At 45.7% G+C, this 24,698-nt stretch overlaps 1 protein-coding gene across 3 annotated transcripts in view; it reads right to left on the reverse strand.

Annotated features, from left to right (window-relative positions):
• Nucleotides 1-24,698, reverse strand: part of RBM6 (RNA binding motif protein 6) — a 57,977-nt gene that overhangs the window by 18,908 nt on the left and 14,371 nt on the right. For all 3 annotated transcript variants that reach the window (XM_038148917.1, XM_038148916.1, XM_038148918.1), the window contains exon 6: nucleotides 16,755-16,828. In XM_038148917.1, the coding sequence (XP_038004845.1) occupies nucleotides 16,755-16,828 (74 nt within the window). The remainder of the gene's footprint in view (nucleotides 1-16,754; nucleotides 16,829-24,698) is intronic.

The following is a 24,698-nucleotide window of genomic DNA, read 5'->3' on the forward strand; positions in this document are numbered from 1 at the left end:
TTTTCATCAACTTGCACTATGTCTGTTAATTCCTCTGTATTTTTAATACCCTATACTTTGGAGAAGCTTGGCTTTTTCTAAGTCAGAGTGAAACAGAAATGTCTCTCTGGTCTTCCCAGTCAGGAACCTCCCCCTCATAACTAGCAGTAAACACAGAGTTGACTCACCAGTGAAGGGTTTAAAAGGCAGCTCAGCTTTGCAGCACCAGGACAGCAAGCTCTCAGCCATGGAAATGCCCAGATTTCCAAGGGCATGAACAGATTCTACTGTTTTCTGAATTGCCAAATTCATCAAACCAGAGCATCAGGACTTTACTGCTGGGAGCAATGATTTGTGCTACTGTTTGATACCTTTCAAACACACTTATACATGGATTTTATGCTTAGAGGCCATCGGAGATGCAACACTGAATTCTAATCTAAGGGATACAATTCAGTCCCAGCCAGTTCAGCTACTAAAAAATCTGTCCTATGGCCAAGTATGTAAATAGTCCTGTCAGCAGATGATCCACGGAGCAACCCTGCCATGAGATGGTCCTAGAGAGCTGTGCCAGGAAACCATAAAGCCTGTTTGCTTTAGAGAGCACACACAGTGCAGCCATGTCTCAAAGCCCTTCACTGAGCAGGGACAAACCCCACAGGAACATGTTGCTTTTACAAAGGGAAAGAAAAAGGAGAAAATCCCTTAGCCATGATATCCACAGGTGATACAATCCCTCTGAAAGCACTTTGGAGACTGTGTCAGCAGGGCACAGGGCTTCAGCAACAAAGCTAGTTTCACTAAAGCAGTTTCCAAGCTTTTTGTTCCCAAAAGTAGCATTAAAGAATACCAGGAAGGTAGGCCTACCTGTGAGAAAAAAGCCAGACCACACCCTAGGACACATCATGCCCACTTTTGAAGTTGGGTTTAGCTTACCTCCAGTTTACCCTGTGTGTAACAGCACTGCCCTGCACAGAGCCCAGCCTGGCTCTGCAGATACATCAGCACTCTGATCCTGCTTCCTAGGGAACCTATGGAGCTACTGCCGGGGCCAGGAGACAGCCTGCTGCAGGTCAGGCACTGCACCAGCCACTGCTTCAGCTGCTTGTCTGTCAATTAGCATTTACAGTTAGCACGCTGGGGTTTTTCATGCTTGTTGACAGCCTTTTAATGATGATGACTGGGGGTTGAGGAGGGGGAGAGCTTGCCAAAAAAGTATCTCTTTGCTCTCAAGACTGAGATGACAGAATACAAATCATCAGTGTCAAAGCTTTTGCTAACTGTTTCTCTGAAAAAAAAATTAGAGCATCCAAGAGTGACCTAGAAAATTGGAAAAGTGGAAGGAGAGCTCTCAGAACACAGCCGCTCCCTCAAATCAAACCAGGCTTCTCCTTTAACTGAATCTATCCAAACACTGAAACCTTCAGTAAAATTTCACTTTGGAGCCTCCAAACAATGAGCTGACAGCGTTCCAGTATTTCACCCCACAGGTCATGCTCCAGCAGCTACAAGTGGGACTGTGAAACCACACGGAGATGTGGATGCAGCAGCCAACACCATCATGGACTGCTGAGGAGGAATGTGCTCCAGCTCCTCCAGAGGGATGGCAACAGCCATCCATCCAGAATGCCAACCTCCCTGGTCACAAGGAACACCACGAGTGCCGGACTTAGCGGAGCAGCAGTCATCAGTCTCACCTTTACAGGGGCGGCGCACATCAGTTTTGGAACAGAACCAAGGCTCAGCTACCAGCACCCAAATCCACAAGGATTAGTAAGCCAAACTTTTCTTCTTGGCTACAACCCCAAGGCAGTGCAGGAGGTGCCTCCACCACAAGTGGACCATTCTTCAGACCCCCTTTAGCAGCTGGCTCATGCACAAACCAAACACCACGTCAGCTAATTATTTCCTAATATTGTTTGTGGTCTGATTAAATAGAAAATATCTGTACTATGAACTGAAAGGTTCAGGTATCCTTCTTGCTGAGTAATAACCAAGCTGGAAGACTGGTTATGTGGTTCAACACGATAAAAATTAACTGAAAATACCATTTGTAAACAGATAAAAAGCTGCCTACAAAGATTATGACAAAAGAATGCTTATGGGCAGCACAGTAAAGCAGTCACATTAAAATACCAACATTAACCTTGTTTACATGATGTTAATTCAGCCCTCTTCTGCATATTTACCATAATTAGGATGGTTATTCAAAAATCAGTATACATCCGTCATTTAAAAATTATTTAAAATTATTAATGACAAGTGTTTATTGCCTTGGGAATGCTCAGACACCACCCCAGGAGGCAGTCTGGGAATGCAGTGGATGTCCCTGGTGCCAGCAGCACCTCCCAGGATAAAAAGCTCTTGCCATCCTCAGGGTATATTCCAGCCCTGGCCTCCGAATGCACTGGATGGCACAGCACAGGAGGCGAGGGGCTGACAGCACAAGCCAGGTTACCTAATTGGAACTGCAAATCAGAATGCTTCCAGGTTCTGCTCCTATTTGAGTATGGATTAGAAATGCAGATTTAACAACCCCCAACCACCACACAATGCAAGTTATGTAATGGCATCCTATTCCACTGGCATGCACCATGCAGAGGCTGAGTGGGAGCTGGCAGGGAGAGCACAGGGTTCTCTCCCTGACAGGATTCACCTTCAAATTAGACAGGCAGGTGAGATCAAACACCAAAGGTCTCCCTAACTATCCCCAGCTGCTCGTGGAATTGAGGGGGCAGCACCTCCCTGGGACGAAGCAGAGGGCCAACACCTGGGAGGGTAAGAGACCAGCTGGATATATTTCAGAAGATCACCTCAGCCACAGAATCTGGCTTCTCATCCCCTGTTTTCCATATGCTGAAGTTTTTATCCCTGAACTCATCAGCAGCTGCTGTACAAGGAACTCAACTGCACAGAGCAACAGGCAGCACATCTGCTTACCTCCAACAAAAAGCAGATGAGAAAAGCTGTGAACCCACAAACCACAATCCATCTGTAATTAAACAGTTAGAAAATGGAACGTGACATGGAGCTGAAGAAACAAGAGCAACCCAGGCTGCTGCAGGGTACTGCAGCAATCTGGCATTTCCTACAGCAAGAGTAACTACAAGCAAATTCCTCACGAGGTGGGATTTTCCCCAAGGCTCTCAGCCTCCTTCTCGAGCTCTCAAACCAGTTGCAGCTCAGGGATTGCTTTTTATTGGCCTGATCTAGCAGTGCATCCGGCACTCTACTGCTGAGTGGCTGACAGCCAAGGCAGAAGATTCAAGATATACAGGGGAAAAGGATGGTTTGAAAAGTGGTGGATCCCTGAGGAATTGTTATATCACCAAATGGATCCAAACAACTTTGCTGTGCACTATTATTACAGATTTCCATCAAGACTAACACTGAGATGACAACTGACAACATAAACACTGTGTTAGTGGTCACCCAAAGAGCAGGATATTTGGCTCTTGGGCACCAGAGACACTATGCAGCTGAAGAGCACGTGGCATCACCTTGAAGCGTTTAGCAGTAAGGCATTTATTTCAACAGTGATCCAAGGCTAACCAGCTTGGCATGCTCAGGGCTCCTGGTCTTCAAGGTCAGGGGAGGCCTGAGAGTGAGAGCCCAAAGCTGTCACCATCCATTCTGAGCTGACAGAACACTGCTTCAGGCACACCACTGATGGGCATGTGAAACAAAACTGGCACTAACACAGAACTAGGCATTAGGAAGATAACTGAGAGTCCTAAAGATTCAGTAGCTAAATGTAACAGATTAAGATGCTATATAAGGATTATTTTATCCCAGATAGCTCCTGGTACCTCTTTTTCAAAGTCCTTTTATTGAAAACCATTACCCACTAACACTGGGACCATCCACCGTGCCCCACAAGCTCCCATGTCTACTTGCTCCCTCCTCAGGCCTCCTCCAGCCTGGTTATCCAGGCCATTTGTCCTTTAGCAGAAGGTGCCAGTCTGCATCCTTTAAGTATCTTATTTCCACAGACACCCCAGCTAGCCTGCTGAGACACCTCCAGCTTTCTTCCTACGGTTTCTAAATTCCCTGGATACCAGCCATCCCCTTTTTAAGCAAGTCCCAGTATCTTTCTACAGCTCACCTCCCCCCACCGATATCCTTTTCGCAAATACACACAGGAATTGCTTTTCAGACGATGCCAGCTCTCTACATTTTAATGCCTGAATTTTGAACTCCAATTCAGTTCCAAGTTAGGACTCTCAAAGTGCTTATCTTTCAAACACAGCATTTGCCTCGCTTGTCAGCACTCTCAGCCCTGCTCTGAGAGCACCAGAACGGTGGGCACAGGCAAGCTCCCAATTACAGCTCCGGGATGTGCCGCAGCTGGGGAAACACACAATGTGCTCAGCACCTCACGTGCTCAAGGGCCAGCTTTGGGCAGCAGGTGATATGAATAGCTTCTGCATTTCACCCTTTAAGTAGATTCCAACCCGTCTGAAAGTTTTCTTTGATCCAGTGAAGCCAAGTGGACTTTCACATGCCACTCAAGGCCCTAATGCATCCCCTCCTGGCTAATGCCAACCTCCAGCTTCCCTCACTCCTCTGAAGAGGACACCTTTTCAGATCAGCTTATAGGATCACTGGGGAAAAAGTGGAAATTTTAAAGTGAAAGCCTTTCCTTTACAGCATGAAGGAGTCAGAAGACGATTTCTAGAGTCCAGACAGTGAGGATTGGGGGACAACAGCTCAAAGAGGGACAAGTTCTGTGCTCTGGTGTTACTGGCTGAGGTTCCACTCCACAGCTAAAGAGAAGCATGGATGGTTAAGGCCATATAACGAGGTAAGTGTAGGAGGCCATGCATGTGAGTTTCTTTAACTGCTGGACTTAATCTTAAAGGTCTTTTCCAACCTCAATGATTCTAAGTCAAACACTCACTTTCACACTCAGAAAAGTATCAATCAGGTTAATCCTCTATTTGAAAAATAAACTATCAAAACTTAAGAGTATTTAAATATTTAGCATATTGAGTATCATTATTCTCAGATGGCTCTAGGGAAGGATCCACATGGTTCTGCCTCATCAATATTCCTTTACTTTTCATGGGCTACTGCATGGACAATGTTTGAACAACAGCTGCTTCACAGACCTCTTTCTCTCCCAACACAGGGACTTCCCTTCTCTCTCCAAAATGCTGCTCTACTGCCTGGACATATTTCTCACTATTTTTTTTTTTTTTTTTTTACATGGCCACCTTTTTCCTCAAAGGTCATCTCATCCCATCTCACTCTTAAACAATATAAAGCTTAAGCACATTAGCACAATGCACTAATCCAGTCCAGGACCTTCCTGTGCAGCTCCCTCAGGGATACTTTACAATTAGCAATGGCCATAAGGAAGCTGGGAAACAATGAGGAAACACCCAGCACCTTAATTGTAGGTTTGAAGCACAAATATCAAAACCCCTAAAGAGCAATCCCAATGCAAAATCATGGTGGGAAAAAAAAAAAAAGTTAGGCTGGAAAGCTCTGCCTTAAAGGGGCAAATTTATTGCTAGACAATTTAATAAAGCATTTGAAGACTCCACACACAAACAACACACATTCTTCCACTGGAGCATGTACCTACAGGATTACACACCAATTCCAACACCTGCACAGTGAACGGAACTCAGGGTGTTCTGTGCAGCAGCAAATGTTTGCTAAGAACACAGCAACTGTGATGGGGAAGGGTGTGCTCCAGAGGCTCCTCCAGACGTGCCTCCAAACTCCATTCTCAGGCACTCAGAGCTTTCCCTGGCAGTGCCTTCTCTGCAGCCAGTGCCCAGCAAAACTCCCTGCAGGACAGTCACTCTGCTGAAAGGAAGAGACTCAAAAACCCTGGGAAGAGGAAGTACCTCTGAAGAAAAGAGGATTTTATCCTTAGAGACATAATTTCTTAATATTCCTAGATTCCCAGTTAATAACAAAAGTGGGTGTCTGATACTGCCTCCCACAGGATAAGAGCCCTGCCATTTGCCACCAGCAGTGCAACACTTACCTGTGTCAGCCCAGTGATGATTCCCAGCACACCATGGTGACCTTGAGGTGGCCTGTCCAAAAGCTATATCCAGATCCTTAATGCTCACACCTGGACAGAACCTCCAGGCAGCTGGCCCACCTTCAGGCTGGCACCTGTACAGATTTCTGTGTCTGAGCAGATGCTGCTTCCTGAAGCTCTTCTTGGGAGCTGATTTGGAAAACAGCTGCTTTAACCTCTTGGCTCAGTATTTGCCAAGAAACCTGACAGAGCATGAAACAGTTATCCAAGCCCTTTGGAAGGAAATGATTTTTCCCTGCCAGCCTGGTTTGGGTGCAGTGTAACACTAGTGGGTGTCACAGTTCCCTGTGGGACCCAGCACCTCTTCCTTTTTCAGGGCACTGAGGTTTACGAGGTTCATTCAGGCAACAGCACTGCACAAAGTCCAGAGGTAAATTCATATCATTCCTTCCTGGTGAGTTCCCAAAACTGCTGAAGAAAGGAATTTAATGCCTTGTCAGGGTGCAGAAGTAGTGACTCTCCAGGCCCTGAGGCTCTGGAGGCTGCCCTCAGCTCTTTGGGAGAGTACCTCCAGAGAGGTGAGTGTGCAGGACAGCAGTTCCTCTGATAACCCTGACACCAAGGAAGGAAAAGAACACAGCTCCCTGCTGGGCCACAAGTGCCTCAGCATGGCTGAATTCCTAAGGGATTGGGAAGGGGAAACAGCATGCACAGACATCTCTTTACACTGTCAGATAAGCTGCACAGTAGTGGGTGGCTCAGATATTGTGACTTTAACCCCTGTGGGGCTTTAATACCTGGGGATTTAATAGCTGGTGGCTCAGGACAGAGACTGGCCAGTGGGCAGCCAAGCACAGGGTACTGCCTGCAGCTCCCTGTGTGCTGCTCACCTCTCTGCAGCAAGCACTGGAGCACCAGAGAGGTGATGCTTTCAGCTGCTCCTCTTAGAGCCAGATGGATCAATCATTTGCCTGTCATCAGGAGGTGTCTGTGAAACTTTCTGGAATTCACTCCTTGCATTTAGTGATGTGCCCAGTACACACTGGATGGAAGAAAAAGAGACGAGCTGAGTTAATGGAAAGGACAGGGAAGGCAGCAGTGGCAGTGGACACACCACTTCCACATGAACCAGGCCCAGAACGACAGCTTGTCAGGGAAAAAAATCCAAAGCACCTCAGCACTCCTCTCCAGTGATATCACAGGTTGGGAAGAATCACTCAGGCTTTCAAAACCTAAGGGCTATAAACAGTAAAATACCTTAGTCATCATATCATTAATGCACAGCTTTGCACCATGAGAAAGCTTCTTAGTGAGACTTCTCAACCTGGTATTAAGTGTATGAAAATACATCTTGGGATTCTTAAGACTTAAAATTACTTTCTCCGTTAACTCTGCTCCTGAGATCCTTGATGGAAAAGTACATCAAATGTTTGCTTGGGCTTTAAATGCCACCCTGGCTGAAATCTGGTTCATGAAGCCCATCTGAATATTGCTAATTTCCTTGTTAGACACGGACTGTACATCACAAAAAATAAAGATTTCCCCTGTTGTCTATGAAAACGGGAGAAAATTACTTTCATTCTCTTGTTCTAAAGACAGTTTCAGAGTTTTAAATCCTATGTTTCCAGCTTTATTGCTTTGACCCTCATTAAAAATGTAATTCCTTACATGACAGACTTGATTTTAGACCCCTGTCCTTCAGAAGCTGTTTGTTCACCCTGTGGTAGGCATAACTAACTGAACCTATAGGTGGCCTGAAGCGATGGAGATGCAGGAGGACACTTGGATGCAACATCTGGTAGCTGTCAACACATACACACAGTGCAGCAGCACCACAAAATAAACCTTCAGGCAGACTGCTCCTTTACATCTGACAGCTTTTGTTCTGCAGAAGCCAGGAAGAACTTTCCACCTCCGTCCTATGTCTCCTTGTGCAAAACAGCTCCAAGATTTTCCCACACAACCCTCTTCTGGGAGCAGTTGTAGCCAGGATTCAGTATGTTGGTCACACAATGCTACTGAGGACCTGTCAGTGGCTGTCCCATTCACAGATTCCCTCATACGATGGAAGAAGGAATTCTCCCCCTTATGTGAGAGGACTGGGGAAGTTGGGGCCTTTCCTCGGCAGTGCAGAGGGATTTTGCCTGCCAGCAATCTCATTGCTCTTCCCCCTCCTGTGTTCCCTGGTCCTGCACAGATGCAGAATGACAGCAAAACTCCTGATCTCTGATCTTGTAGCACACAGTGTTTCTTGTGCTCTGTAGGTATTAAAGCTTTAATAAGAGTCTAGAAGGTGCCCTGTGGCTTGCAGGGGAATGGGGTGGATAATAACTCCGTGTCCTCCTGTGTTAAATACCTGTTTCCTTGTTGCCTGTGATTGATGGATAATGACACAATAGCCCATTTAGGCGTGCCACCCCCATTTTCCACTGTAATAATTTCATTTCTAGACAAGAACATTAACAACCCAGTTACAGTCAAATGGAAACAGAAATTCACAAATAAAAGTTGCTGACTGCCAGAGCTTTGATCTTGCATCTTCAAACTTGAATCTGAATTTAATATTTTACTCGCATGAGTCTCACAACCCGAGCAGAAAACAGCAAAATGCAATGTACTCCTTTGGAATGAACCCCAATTCCAGAGAGCCAAACTTCTGTTATTTAAATTGAAAAGGTCCAATTCCAACTCAGCTGGGAAGAAAACAGATTAAAATCCACATCTGAAGGGAATTCCAGCTCCCTCTCACTACCAAAACCCTAGATACACAAAAAGCATGCATGATTTCTACGGAAGGGTAGGCAGACCATTTCTTTGAAGAGAAGGAAACAGTGGTTCTGCCTTCTTCCTTAACCCCAGGAAGCGTGCAGTTCAACATTTTTTCCCACCTCTGGAGTCAACATTTTACCTTCCTGTTCCAGCAATCCAACACCAGCAGTGCATCAAAAAATGGAAAAGCAATCGCTGCTAAGATAGCACAAAAGCATGAACGAACAGTTCTGAGGCTGAAGCTCACGACGACTCATCAAATGAAAACTGCAACATTTTGGTGTGCTCCCACTTATCAAAACAGTCCAGATGGAGTCCTAGCATTATAATCTGGCTCATATGCTTGTAAAACATAGCTGGTGTTCCCCTCGACATTGCTGGAATTAGGCTGAGGACTCATTGGACTCAGCCCAACAATTTATGTCACCTCGCTCTCAGTGACGGGTCCTGTGCAAACCATTATGGCAAAACCGTGACAGAAAATGGTCTCGCCCTGGAAATGAAAGTTGTGGTGCATTCACTAAGATGTCTTGATTCATGACTGAACCCGCCCAGACATTTTCCTCTCACTGCCTGCTCATGTCCCTTAAGACTCCGCAGTGGTATCATCAGCACCGTCCACTTCTAAGAGTACAGAGGGAATTGCTGAGAGTGCAGCCACAGTTGGGTTAGTCACCAGCTTACTTAGAGGATGACTTCAAAAGCATCAAAGCAAATTAGTGGCATGAGTCCTACTACTTTCATATAGGAGCTTGATCAAGGGATTTTACATCCTAATCCAAAATCCCCTTCTGACCATATCCACAATCAACTGCAGCACCACACAGTCTGTCCTACACCTGATTTACCGTGTTCCTCTGCAGCTACGAGACACACACCTTCCAAATGCTTACACTGGGGTACATTTAAAGTTTCTACAGATCTTCACAGAAAATCAACTAATGATGAATGCAAACTCAATTAAAAAACATACAGTCTGTGAGAAAGAGCAGCCAGCAGTAAACCATGGCTCTGTTTTAAGGTGAAACTGCACCTATAGGTAGCATACATAGCATAATCTATGACTAAGATTTCCCCACTGGCACACAATTATTACATTAACACATTAGGAGGACAGGACCTGACAGCTACAGAGACAGGGTGCCATCTGTATCCTGCCCATGCATCCGAAGATTACTTCAAATCTTTCCTAGCTCAAGGCAAGATCTCACCTAGAAACGAATCCAAAGGATGAGTGTTCCAGATGCCTCATCACCCAGGAAAATGCTTTGCGTACTGAAAATGACCAAACCAAAGCTACTTCTTAGGAAATGCTCTGCTAATGAGTCCTCTACAACACAGCTTTAGTCCTGTGGAAGGGGCAGAAGCAGACTTACCCAAGGTAGACCCTGCACTTTGTATTATGCACAAGCAGCAGCTTTCAAGTATCCCCATTTTTACAACATCAGTGCTGGACATGACCGAAGGTCCAGCTGCCCCATGGGGGTTCCTCACTTTGAGCCACCAGTGCAGGGAATATCCAACCTTTTCCTGCCCAGCAGCTGCGAGTGATGCAGCACAAGTACTGATATATCAGATCACACAGCCAATCAGCCAGAGAGGACTGGACACCTGTCTTGTCAATCACTCACAGATCAAGTCACTGAAACAAATTTCAGGAAATCACAATTATTCCCTCCAGCTCCTGGCATTGTAAACAGAACATCTAATCCAACAGAGAACAACTTGATTAATAAAGCATTTATAATCTATAGGGAAAGAATGGTTATTTCAGAGTTACATCATCACACAGATTTGTTAATGTCAATGGGCAAAAAATTCCAACAAACCCATCACCAGAACAGAAATGCAGGGGCCAGGAGGGAGAGCAGTTTCATTTTAGAGAAGGGTAGGGAGTGATGCTTTATGTGAAACAACCTATTTATATAGCAGCCTAAGCCAACCTCAGCACACAGAACAGATAATTCTGTAATATACAGCAATATTTGAGTCCTGAGATAACCCTGCTGGGCCACACATCCCCAGCAGCAATCAGGGATACTGAGGAAGTCCCACTTAAGCATGTGCTGCATGCTCCAGCCAGCTCACCCAGAAGCTGTCCTCTGGGACAATCCCATTGCAGAGCAGCAGTTCAGCAGCAGCAAACACACACAAGTCCCCACCACATGGGTAAGGTGAGGCTGAAGGAAAAAGGAGGACAGGATTTTGGAATACGAGTAGGGAGGTGGAGGGACATGGCAAGCTGGGAATCACACAAGTAGAGCAAGAAGATGCAGCTTCACAACTCTTCTAGTGAAAAGTGAACTTATTTTAAAACACATTGGGTACATGGTTTGCTTCTTGAGGCAAGGCAGGACAGAGCTGCCAAGAAGGAGGTTGTAGTTTTTTTATCTGGGTAGGGCTGGAGAAAACACATTGATGGGAAGCTACTATTGGCTGAAAGGAAGAGTGTGTGAAGTCTCTGGCAGAAGATCTCTTACAACCTTCTGTGCCAAAGGAAGAGGGACTAAGAGGATTCACACGGCTTGGAGAGCTGAGATGACAGAAGATGTTGAGAAGACAGAAGAGAAAAAGGTCCTAAGAAATATTTTCGGTACTTTTTGGCAGTTACATTTTACAACAAAAGCCACCCTTCTCCGCACATGGAAGGCCTCTGCAGCACGCAGAGATTAAGCCAGTCCTTCCAAAGAGGCAGTGCATTTATCACAGCTTCATTGCAGGATACACACACGTACACCCACGCACCCAGCCCTGTCACAGGTCACTGCAGGCAGATCCAACTGCTTATTCACAGCCAAGTGTCTGCCCAGCTTCAGGAGCTCCCCACTGCAGCCTTCCACACTGATTTCCAAAGCTTACAACTCCAGTTAAATGCCAATACAATGCAGTGATTAGTGAGACACAAGAGGGAATGAAAAAATGATTGACTCAACATGTCAAGCCTCTGTGATGTAAGCCCAGGGTGAACTCGTGACAAGGTCACACACTGAATCAGATACAAAAAACCCCAAATCAGCTCTGCTGCCTGGAAATCCACTCATCCACTAACCTCTGGAGAGAACTTTGCATAGGTCAGGTGGCTTGTAAAAATTCCTCCACAATGTGCATGTTTCCCAAACCATTAGGATGTTTACAGAAGAAACTGCCTAGGTACACAAGCCTTTCCCTCACTCAAAGTGGAAGACTCCAAAAGCAGTTTCTAGAAATCCACAATCAAAAGCAGGACCGGCTTCATGGGGTGAGGGAAAGGAGGAGAAAAGGAGGTGTGCTAATGACACAACCTGAGCAAAATCCACACACCTAATATGCAACAAGCAGAATATAATGCCACCTGTGGATCCAAGGAGAACAGATCAAAAGCAAAGCCATCTCCAGCACTCTTAGCCAAACACACAAATGGATTTCACTGTATTTGTGGACATGCCACCACCACCCTCAACCGCAGGTTAAATCTAAAGAGACAGAGTAACATTGTCAAGTGAATAAATGATGGATACCAGACAGCCCGTGAAAATGCATTTGAGGCAGGTGTCATCTACCATTACAGGGGGAACCTGGCAGACTCTAGAAAAAAATTTCACACTCCACAATTAGGCACATTCTACCAGGAGGACAGCAATTAGTTTTGATACTTGGACACACATTTTCTTTTACAAATTGCAACGCACTCCCTGTGTCACAGGCTTCAATAAATACCCCAAGGTTACAGGTCACAGGAGAAGTTCCATTTTCAGGATAAGCACACGCTCCTTCCTTATTTAATTGGAAAGCCACACAGAGTTGTGGCTTGTTACTGCAAATGTTTTCAGGACAGAAAGTCCTAAGCTTTGCCTGCTTGTCACAGCATCTTGTGGATTTTAACACAACAGCTACAGTGAAAAGCCTGTGAAATCTGATCTGCACCAGAAGCTCTGTTCACACAGAATACAGAAAGGCCCTGCAGTGAATGGATACAGGGAAACAGGCTCAGAAGAGGAGAAACACACAGTTGATGTTTCTAGCTGCACAGGCGTGGGACATGCTCAAGTGAGCACCCACCCAATCCAGTAAGAATCCCTCTCACCCTCTCCAGTAAAAAACAAGCAGGGAGTGGAGACATTGGTGTGCTCAGCAAGCTGAACCAGGACAGCACTGCAGGGACACTGCTCTGACAAGTGCCAGCCACAGCGCAAGAAGGCACAAGAGCAAGTCTTGAACAACCACTCCAGCACATGCACAATAATGTACAGTGTATGTATTTTTAAAAGCTCATGCTATACCTCTCCTCTTGCCCTCTTTCTTAAGAAACAGGAGGAAAGGATTACAAAGCTGTTAGTTACTAGCAACAAGCTAGGAAATATTCATGCAGCCAATGTTGCTAAGTTTGAGGCCTGAGCGGATTTGGAGACAATACTACAGAGTCAGTTGAGACAAACCATTTGCTCCTGAGCTCAAAAAAAAAAACCCTCTTGCTTCTATATATATAATAACCAATTCCATTTCAGTGAAAACACTCAGAGAATTAAAATATGCAAGCCACAGAGACAGTCTCCTTCCATTCCTGCTCCTCCTGCCTTTATGACACACAACAGTACACAAAGGGTACTTCATTTCCCACCTGATTTTCTCACATCAAGTAACATGCTTGTTATGTCTGCTCTTTTCTACACATGAAGGAGGAATGCAAAAAGATCCCATGCCTATGGCCAAGTGCAGCCATGGGATGTATTCCCAAAGCTGCTTCCAAGAAGCCAACCCAGTGCTCTCAGAAAGGAACACTACCACACCAGGGGCTACGCCAAAGAAACGCCAAATGCCACATCCCACCCTCTCAAAAATGAGAATAAGGGAGGGAAAATTCTTTAGGAGAAATGCAACTCAGCAGACAGAAACCCACATTTTCCATTAAAAATAACTTTCTTCCCAAAAGAAAAGCAGCTCATCACAGACAGAAAAGGTCTCACACAACTCAAGTGACAGCCACCGTGAAACAAAAGCCCGCCAGGAGCATCACTGACCACGAGGCTGCTATAAGGGCTGGATCTAGGCTCTGCACAACAAATCAACAGCTCATCTTCCCTGCCAGGGCAGAGCCCCCACAAAGCCAGTGGGAGAGGCAGCACCTGGCACCTCACTCATCCAGCCCTGTGCCCAGCACCTCCACCCTGGGAACAACAGCAATCCAGAACCTTCCATGCATATTAGGTGGGACCTTGGCACTGGAATAAGTGGCCAATGCAACAATCAACAAGTCAAAGCAATTAATAAGGTGCCTGTTGTCATTACTTTAGCTGAGGCAGTTAATACACATGGAATGAAACCCTCCTGCAAAATCAGAGCAACACAGAATATGGGTGTTTCCTTATCACAATATATGTAACAGAAAAGCCTCCTCAAATCTCAGCAGTATATCACACATACATGCTAAGATTTACTGAATGGAGGGAGTTGAACCTGGTAAATCTGTAGTTTGCAAGTCTGGCAATGATCTTAAGTGGGTGCTGGTGTGTGTCGAGTAAAACAAAAGGATTTCACAACATCAGAATGATACAATAGAGGGATGGAGCAAATTGTTCTTCAGGCAGGGGCAGTTCAACAGGCATTAAACAGCATCAAAACTGTTGGTTTTGCACAAGCTATTTATTCCCAGCCTCTAGATGCCTGAGAAAGAGGCAGGTTGACTAGTGAGGGACCAGCATGTCACTTGCTATTTATGCTCTCACAAGTGACTGAATTTGACAGGGACAGTTGATAACCTTCCAAAAATAACTGAACTATCAAAGAATCTGTGTCTTAGCTAACACAGGTTTTTGGTTTTGCAGCTTGCAAAAATGCAGACTCTCAGTCTAAGGAGATGATCGTGCAACTCTACCCTGGAAGTCATTGAAGTGGAATATCTATTCTCTAGGGACAATTCAGAACTCCCTTTCTGAAGATCTCTTTTTGTCTCTTAATGAGAATTTTAAAGTCACCTATTTCCTTTGCAGTATGTCAGGTACAAATATTGCTAGGTTTGGTTTTTTTTAATTTAGGTAATTAGAAGGGCTCTTTTTCATGTTCTATCAAAAGCAGATTAGTCAAGTTAACCCATGTGGGGCAATCCAGAAGTTACAGCTCTCCTGAACAAATGCATGTAGCTTGGGTCATCCCAAACCCCACATTTCCAACTTCTCTAATTACTAACGACTGTAGGTCTACTAAAACACGATGAAGATTGGCATATGGAATGGGAAATGATCCCTTCCAAACACTCCCAGCTTTCATCTGCACACACACAGAGCCAGGTATAGCAGGAAGAAAACTGGAAGACTTTCATGCCCTGTCTGTTTTTAGCACAACCCAGGTGTCTAAGGCTGGGACCTCAACTCATGTCACTAGCAGGGAAGGGAAGCACAGGAAAGCATTCCCCAGCCTGAATGGCTGCTGTAACTGATGCTGGGGAGGTCAGTGTAAGCACCAGTGGAACACCAGCCAGAGCTTCTTCCATGCATGTGTGTGCAGTGATTCACTGGGCACCTGCAGGCACTCAGGTCAGCTTAAGGATTGGTGCCTACAGGCTCTCTGCTGTAGCAATGGACCAAACCTGATCAAGTTAGAACACCTGCCCAATTCTATATACTCCAAATGGGAGTAAGGGCAGAGCAGGTATCAACAATCAGAAAAAGAGGGATTCCCAAATTCCCAGATACTTGGGAATTGCTCTTGCATAGGAAGATGTTATTTCATGTGAGCAGAATGGTGGAGAGAATATGGAAAGGCATTCAGTTAAAAGCAGTGTCATCTATAATTATAGATTCCCCAGTGACAACAAAATAAATTGGCAATTGTAGAAACACTGAAGGGAAAATAAAAGTTGTCACTGATGTTAAAAGTAATAATTAATTCTGGAGCCTTCTCTCTCTCTGCTCCTCACCACCACCTCGGTGGGAATGTGCCAGGCTCTTTCCCAGCAACAGAATTATTTCTGTAAAACATTTTTGTAAGTTGCAATACCTCTGTAACTGAAAATAGAGGCAAATGCGAGCGCTTAGTGGGACCTTTGAAACCCCAGCTGTGAAGACTCATTAACTGTAAGTACATTTTTGCAGATGCACAGCTCTGAATCTGACTCATAACTCTCCTCCCATGACAGCAAGACCCAGGATTCAGGTAAAAAGGCTTAAGATAATTGATATGGATCCTTACTCAGGCAAATTAGGAGGAAGAAAGCAGCAAAGAGGAGACTTAAGGGATATGGTGAAAGAAGGGGGATCAGAAGTTGGCTCTGTTGAGGGATCCATAATTTGCAGAAGGAGGGCAGTATGAGATGGGAATCTATGCTTTATCTAACAAATTTTATGCATCTTGCTCTTGTATGGGGGAAAACAGCTCCAGCTTCAAATACCAGGTCAGAGTAAAGGCCCCTCTTGAACAGTTACTGGGGATTTCAGTCATTTTGTCCTTGCAAGGGCTGGAAATGTTCAGGTTTACCAGGCTCAACTGCACAAGAGGGTAGTCCTTGTGTCTGCAGCTCCAGGTTGCCAAAGGACAGGATAGATATGGGGGAGGTGCACAATTAAGCATCTCTCCCACACATAAGGCATATGGCAAAGTGGAGCACTCAAGTCGCAGCTGACTCAGAGCTGCACACGAGGGTATGCACCTAGAGTCACACGCGCGCGTGTGTGCACGAACAGCCGGGGGAAGCGTTCACTGCCAGCACAGCTCTCCCCGACTGCATTCCAGAGAGGACAAAAACAGCAGGGTCAAAACCTGCAGAAGGAGTCTGTCAGCCACCAGCCTCTGACTGCAGCCAGCGTGCTGACACACACCAGGGAGGAGGGCAGACCGCTTGGCGTTCAGCAGCTCTTTCCCGCTGGCATTTCTAAGCCTGATACAAGATTCTGGTAACAACAACATTTAAACCGCGGTGCTGTGTATTATACAGGAACACATCTTCCTTCACAAAAACCTCATTGGCTTTCCACCACCCCACCAAAAAAAAATTTTAAATCTTCTATCAGCATTGACCGAATTGTAAAGCAACCTGGTTGGCTTCCATGCATCCGATGGCCTCTTCCAAGAGTGAAAACTCCACGCAGACATAGCCATAGTCGTAACCTGGGGACAGCATTTAAATACAGACGGGAGTCATGTTAGTGCCTTGTCATACAGAAAGCCACATTAAATAATCAATTTCCCTTTCCCTCCAATGACAAGCCCTCTAACCACCACCCCTCTACCTCAGAATGAAAAAGAAAGAAACCAGGGACTAGCTGGATGATGATTAACTGTGCAGTTTACCATGAACATTAACAGTAGTGTTCCCACTTTCCCTTACACAACCCAGTGACAGTCACACCCTTTCTTAGGGCAAGAAATAATTGCTTTGCTGTTTGTTTTTTCTAAGTCATAGTGACTTTCCATTGCCAGTTTCACATGTTGTGCCACCTCGGAGGCAGCACTCTCCAAAGTAAGTGTTGATAAATCATTTTCAAGTACCTTGCTGCAGATGTATTTTACACAAATAGCCAGCATTTTAATTGGGCAATATTTCAGAAAGAACTAACACAATTCCTTTGCCTTTGCTATTTTTCTTTCAACACCTGCTTACTTTTTGAAGTCCAATCCCTTGCATTATGAAAAAGTGCAGCTGAGCAGGAACGAGAACTCCAACTTTCTCATTTTGGTATAGATATCACTGCACACGTAAGAGGGTGTGGGAGCTTTAAGTTTAGATTCAAGAAACTATAGAGCCTTTACTCTTCTCACTCCTTGGAAAGCTGTCATCTCCATCACTGCAGAAGGGATCCACTGATTTAACTGTGTACTCCAGTTACCTGCACTGAAATATTATGTCCCAAAGTAAAGTGCAGGGTAAACACTACAGAATCTAAGACCAACTCAAGATCCATCCCTGATGTTGAAACTATCTCCAAGATCTCAAATGCTGAGGAACAGCCTAAAGTCACAACCTCACCCTTCAGATGTCAAGGCCACCACACTCCAAAACAGCACTTTCCAGATGATCATGGGCAGAGATGATCCTACGTGGGCATAAGCAGTGAGAGGGCTTGGCTCCCTCCTCCTGCTGCTCTTTTGGCTGGTTTGGAGCGAGAGGAAAGCTGGTCTGCATGTCATTTATGCCACTTTAGGCACCTAGCTGTCTTGGTGAGGAGTTTGTCTTCCCTTCTCCTAAAGACGCACATCTCAACTCCAGTATTTTCAACCCAGGTGCATATCTGGTTCCTACTGCTTCAGCCCCTCACCTTCCATGAAAAGCTAATTCCATGCATGCTTCTCTCAGGCAAGGCATTCCAGCCTCCTGGAAAACAGCCCCCATCTCCCTCAAGCCTCTGCCTAAGAACATTCGCTGCTCTCTCTAGTTTTTTTTCTCTCTCACTTTACCATCTCTGTACTTTACCACATCAAAGACCCGACCACACAAAACTATTTCATCATCAAGCCCTACTGATTTTTTAAAATCTTTTTTCTTTATTCTGGGAGATCTTTGCATGCTGTTCTAACAACACAATCCTGACTTTGCACCTTTGCCTCTAATAACAAGACTCCAATTTGAATCTAGCACCTCTTCCACCTCATAGAGGAATTTATTCCCCTTTCCCATATTATTTTAGTCAATATAATTGTTCTAAATGGAAATTTATCAATCTGTGTGCTGTTCAGCTCAGTGGAAGATGCAGTCCAGCAGCACAACATCTGTGGTGGAAGGCAGCTAAAGGCACTTGACACTCATACATCAAGTGGGCACCTGGAACTAGAGGTGTGGTTTCAGCTGGCAAAATTGACAGAACCAAATTGATTCAGCTGTTCCCACAGCATCCATTCTGCTCTGCAGTACAGCCACACCGGATCACATTTTGAAAATGAAGGAGTTCTCCTCTGTGCAGAAGGCAGCTGCTCTCCAGAAGCAGTGCTGCCCCTTGCTGGGAGACTGCTCTGCATTCCGGGCAGACACCTCTGCTACTCCCTGCACAGTGTGCAGCCTCACGTGGTACATTTTAAAGCCTTACTTAAATCCAGAATTCTCGAGTCACTTCTTTCCCTTCTGTTTAGAGAAGGGCTGGATGAATGATATTTGTCAGCCCATAAGGCTCCTGATTCCCCTTCAGAGAGGATTTTTGAAAGCTTGCTGTAATCAGCAAGGCAAGATCAGAGCACAATCTTACTTCTATGAGGAGGAGACCTCATGAGAAACACAAAGCAAGATTGCAGAAGTTTTCATTCTATTTGCTCTGCAATAAGAGGACGCTTACATCCCAGTCCTCATGAAGGGAATGAGTAGTTTAGACATGGATTTAATCCAGCGTGACACAACTGAGAGTGCAAGGCTGAATGTTATACAGAGATACAAAAGCTCAGACGCTTGGAGGAATATACGCCAGAGGATCATTCCAAGCATTACATGGAGACAGTTAAGGGGAAGCCCAGCACATTTCTCCTTCTGCACTTTCCCCTCCTCTGCTCTCCCCCACCTAACTCACAAACATAGCAGCAATAACATGTACAAAAACAATAACCGTGGGCCCCATATCCTGCCAAAATGCACCTCCAGGCCAGATGCTCAGCTCTTGTGGTCGGCTCGCAGAGGGACGCAGCGTTCTGGAATTCACTACAAGCTGTCCTTGCACAGACAGCACCGAAGTAGTGATGCAAGAAGAGAGCAGCCTGGAGCCACTTGCTGAAAACCACTGCTGAAGACGTGTGGGGGCTTGACACTTTTCCCCTCCTCCAGATCCAGAGCTTTGCATGGATCTGACAAGCACACTCAGGATGTGAGAACTACGAAGTAACATCAGCCTGGGGCGGCACGCCACCCCTGCTCTGCCCCCCTGCCCCCAGCTCCTCCAGAGCATCCTTCCATTTTAGGCCATGGCAGGGAGGCAACTGAAATGGAAGCCTGTGGAACAATGGCACGACACCTTCAAAACGCAATGGCTGCTGATTTTTCCATCATCTGCAACACTCACATTACCCAGAGGAGGACACTTGAAACAAAACCAAGTGGCTCGAGGCTGGTTCTTAAGAGGGAGCAACTACAGAGGCTTCTGCCACCAACTGTTGTTGTGCCTCTTCCCTGCCTCCTCCATAGGGCTGGCTCAGCTCTGTGTAACAGCTGCTGAGCTTGGATATTTTTGTTTCTGAAGCCTTCACAAAGTTTGCCTGTCAGAATGCCAACAATTTAGGTGCTGTTACCAGAAGCAGAGCATGGGATTTTGATGGAGGAACAGGGCCAGGCACCTAATGGCAGGAACTGGCTCCATAGGCATCCCAAGGTAAGCAGTGCTCCCCTGTGAGTGAGAGCTCTTGGACACCCTCTGGTATTCTTCAGGCCATAGAAGTAAAACCAAAGCAATCAAACCAGCAAAGCAAAACCACTGCTAAAGAACAGTGTGGGGTTTTTGACTCAAAGAGGCCGAACTTCACAGGCAAGGTTTCACATGGAGATATAAATCCTGGCTTCTTCACCTGTTGATCAGTACAATACTACATTTTCAGGATGCACAAGAAATTAGAATGGAGCACTGATTTTCAGAAGTATGTATGATCAACATAAACTCTGACAAAAAGGCAAGAAATCCTTGTGTAGTATTTCCCCCATACAATCTCTGAGCACGCTGCAGCACAGCTACACCGTCCAAAAGATTTTTCCAACAGGAACACTTGAACTTGCCCAGATTTTGGCCCTAGCACAGCCATAAAACACGCACGTCCTCATCTCCCCCTATGTTTTAGGTCAACTGTGTAAAAGGACTCTTGTACCTTATTTAGCTACTTCCTTTCAGCTGTGCAAGTCTACAGTACCACAGGCTGTGTACGACAGATGAAATCAGAATGCAAGGAGAGCGTGCACATAGATTGCAGAGGACTTCTGCTTTCCCTTAAGTGCTTCTATGTATACACAATCCTTTACGGATGCTCCCAAAGCATGCTTGCCTGTCTTCTGCACTGAAAATGGCACAAAAGCTTAATCCTTAGGAGCAGGGACACATTTAGAGCTCCAGGAAGCTGCTCTGTGAGCACTGGAATAAGGAACATTCTCCCTCTGAAACAGACGTGTCTTAGCAAAGTGAATTTTGACAGCAAATGGAGGGTCCCTGCTAGCATGCGATAGTTTGGCTAAAAATCCTGAAAGCCTGCCTTAAAATTACTGTTCTTTGGCTTCAGATATAGAGATCAAAGACTTGAGATTTAAAATAAGTCTTGTCTCTATACAGACACAGTTTCTACCGAACAACTGACACATAGTAATGTGTTACTTCACCACAGTTTGTTATATCAAAGATCTAAATAAAGGAAAACCATAATGTTGTTCTCATAGGGGCTGTAAGCACTGTGAAGACAAAAAAAAATATCTCTGGAGTTTTAGAAGACCAAACGAAAAGATCCTGTAGTGACAGCAGCCCTGTCTGTGCCAAAGCAAAGATAGTTTTGGAAAGAAGGCAGGATGGCAACATGACAAAGGCAGCCAATCCGAGAGGGGATGCAGCTTCTGGATTCTAGGAATGAGTGCAGTCAGTTGTGCTCCTGCACGGCCCCAGCAAGCTTAGGGCAATAGGTCACCTCGCGTCCATGGAGAGCCATCACCCACCTTTGCAAAAACAGCTGTGACAAACCCCCAGCTGCTCTGGTGCAACACAAAGATGTTCCTTCTCCTCTGGGACAGGAAGAAGATGGTCTCCCATTAAAGTAACTCCATGTACCAGCTCACCAAAGGACACTACACTAACCTGGGCAGCTGGGCTACCTGCCAGCATGGTGGAGGTCCCTGCATCTGCCAGGTGGGGCCAAGCAGTCTCAGGGCAGATGGATGCAATGCAGTCTCCTAGGCAGAGAGCTTCCCCACCACCACAACAACACTTGACTTGCGTTTTTTCCCCTAGGATATGACAGAACTACCATAGAAAAAAAGCATTTGCAGTTCTGGAGACTTCTGGGATTCAGAGAAATGGCACATTAAAGCAGAGCCATGGCCAGCAGCTGAAGCAGGAGATTCTTGCTGCTTGTTCCCTCCAGAGACAGCTTGGCAGAGCAGGGTGCAGCTGAGGAAACACTCTACAGAGTTTCACCCATGCTAGAGAAGAAAGTTCTGTTACTCCAAGGGCAGCTCCAGCATAAAGTATGGAGTGACTATGAAGTACTTCTACATCCCTGAAGGAATCTGTGGTCTCACACACTGACCTTTTGGGAGCTCAGGTAATGGAGACAGGGATTGTGCACCCTGTTCTCAGAGAATCTGCCATCTGTGATTGAAAGGAAGATCTACCTCATGAGTGGGAGATTTTGGCAATGTGCCCATGACCCCACGCACAAGATTTGCCTGTTTCCTCCAAGGAAAGATGCAGATGTAGGTCTGTTATTTTATTCACTCATACCAGAGTGAATAATACTGGAGAACACAGGGCTTTCTCTGGATCTCTGTGCTATTACACTGGGCTACTATTAGGAGGCATCATACACTCAATGCTTCCAGGAAAACAGAAGCTCCTGGACATGCTCAGGAATGGCTGTACCTGTGTTTACTCAGCAGGCACTGCCTTTGAGTGAAGATGGGTACCATAGTGCCTTCCGTGGCGGGCAGAGGAAATAAATCTGTCCAGCCAGTCTGAAAAGCTGGAGGGCACCCCCGCAGCACGGCAGGGACAGCAGCAATCCATATCTATGCTACCACTGAAGCCAAAATCATGAGCTCTCTCAATACCAGCTGGTGGATTCTGAGTATCCATAAATTTGTCAGATCTCTTTACTGCACAGATAAATTGGTCTTCAGAGCTACTAAAGCTGAAGAGCTATACTAGAATAAACAGGACAATCTGCAACAAGCCATATCCCCAGTCCCTTTCAAAGGCTGAGCATTTACAAGCCACACCTGCTGCTGGGAAAAGGCCTGTCACTTCCTGCCGTCCCTCTGTGTAAAGTACACTCTCACACACTCATTCATGACAGAGAACAATGAAACCACAGGAAATGTAACAGAGCTGTATTCTGAAAGAGCACTACAATCCATTCTCCTTCCTCCATCCTGGAGAACAAGACACAGAAAGGACCTGCCTGAGACAACCTCAAAGGTGGACACCAGCAGCTCCATAAACAACAGAAACTACTACAGTCAGAGCCCCAAATGGTTGTCAACCCTTCTTGGCCCAAGGAGGATAGCTTACACACAGCACAAAGGAGAGGAGAGAAAAAACCCCAGGGCTAAAATTGTACACACTGTAGTTTTATTAAAGACAAAGTATCACATTATGTTTGTACAGAACCTAGAATCTAAGGAATGTTGGGGCTTTCACTAGACTCCATGAGAGAGGACTGTGAGCCGCATACCTGGGAAGATGTTCCACCCAGGAACTTGGTTTTAAAGTGCTGCTAATGTGAACCTGGTCTCCAGGATATATGACTCGTCATCTTAGCACAAAGTAATCAAGGTAACGTCAGTACACCATGCAAAGCCTTGAAGTTTTGCTCCAGACATGCAAAAGGAATGAGCACCTTTGCAAAAATGGATTCTGCATGTCAAAAAGGCCGTGAGCATGTTTTCTTGATGGATGTGTTTTGCTGCCTTTTTGGAATAGGCCTTATAACCCTGAACCAAGGTTGATCACCATCACAAACACTTAGACCAGATTTGTACTTCCTATTTCCCAAGCCACCACATCACAGATAAATAAAGAGGAGCAAGAACACCTTTTGCTCCCAAGAGACAATGCACTAGTGCCCCGAAACCAGGCAAGGTAAGCCAAAAGCCTACTGCCCACACAGCTGGGAAAACTGGCAAGGACTGCTATTGATGACCATGGACTAATTCCAGCTAAGTGTATTTTTTGGTTCTTGGCACACTATTCTAGCTACAAGCTAGACTCAATTGGTTCAGGCAGATCAGTGCTGAAGATATTTCCACAAGCCCTGGCAGGTGAGCCCTGCAGTCTGCAGAACTCTGCTGATCACTGGGGGATCTGATCACACCTCAAGAGGAAACTCTTTGTGTGCTACAGGATCTCCTGAGCTCAGGGATGGTCACCTCAGCCCTCAGCAAGTGCCTGAGGCTGCAGACTGGGCCGCACAACCTTCACTGTGCAAGCACTAAGCACAGCAACAGGAGATTATTCATCCTGTGGTGCATCAGCACCAGCCTTCATGGTGAACCAAGCTGCCCTCTGCATAATTAGCACAACAGGCCAGATGCCCCTGTGCACCACAGCATGTGCTAGAGCCATCCCACAGCAAACCCAAGAATCCAAGTCCTTGTGGCACCTAGTCCTCATCTAACTCCAGAGGGTTGGTGCCAAGCCCTCTATATGGGGAAGCCACCAGCTCACCACAAATCCACACTCTGGAAGGGTTACTTCCTGGGCACTGCATCACTCCAGAAATGAAATAAAAAGGTTTCTGTTTGGCACAGCTCCAGAAACAACCCCTCCCCCTGCAGAGGAGCAGCTCACCTCCCCAGTCTCACTAAAGCTCAGAGCTGCAGCACGACGGCACCTGTAGCAGGAGCAGCACCTTGCCAGCATTTCTGGCCCCCAAGAGCAGCCCTACCCAAACACCACCCACAGCAAGGAAGCTAAAACCCTCTTATATGTGGGCCTGACAAATGCACAGCCAGGTCTCCTCAAGGGAAAGGTGATGTCACTGCCTTGGAACGCACTCCAGCCATGGAAAATGGAGAACTTATCCCTACTGAGAGAGGTGCACCAATTTAAAAATAAAAATTAAAATTTAAAAAAAGAAAATCTGCACCAATTTTTCCATTATGAGCTGGAAATTTCTGGACTCTTAAGATTATGAGTTTTAGCAAAATAGAACACTGAAAAATACAATTCTGAATTCCAGAGGCTTCCTGATATATTCCTGAAACCAATGATTCACTGTTGTGATATACAAGATAGACTGCACTTGGAGGGGGAAAAAAAAGCAGCACCTTTTAAAGATTTATCTAAGGGGCTTATTAATATTTAACAGGGCACCAATG

The sequence above is a fragment of the Motacilla alba genome, chromosome 12, assembly GCF_015832195.1.
Source record: "Motacilla alba alba isolate MOTALB_02 chromosome 12, Motacilla_alba_V1.0_pri, whole genome shotgun sequence".
NCBI classification, from domain to species: domain Eukaryota; kingdom Metazoa; phylum Chordata; class Aves; order Passeriformes; family Motacillidae; genus Motacilla; species Motacilla alba.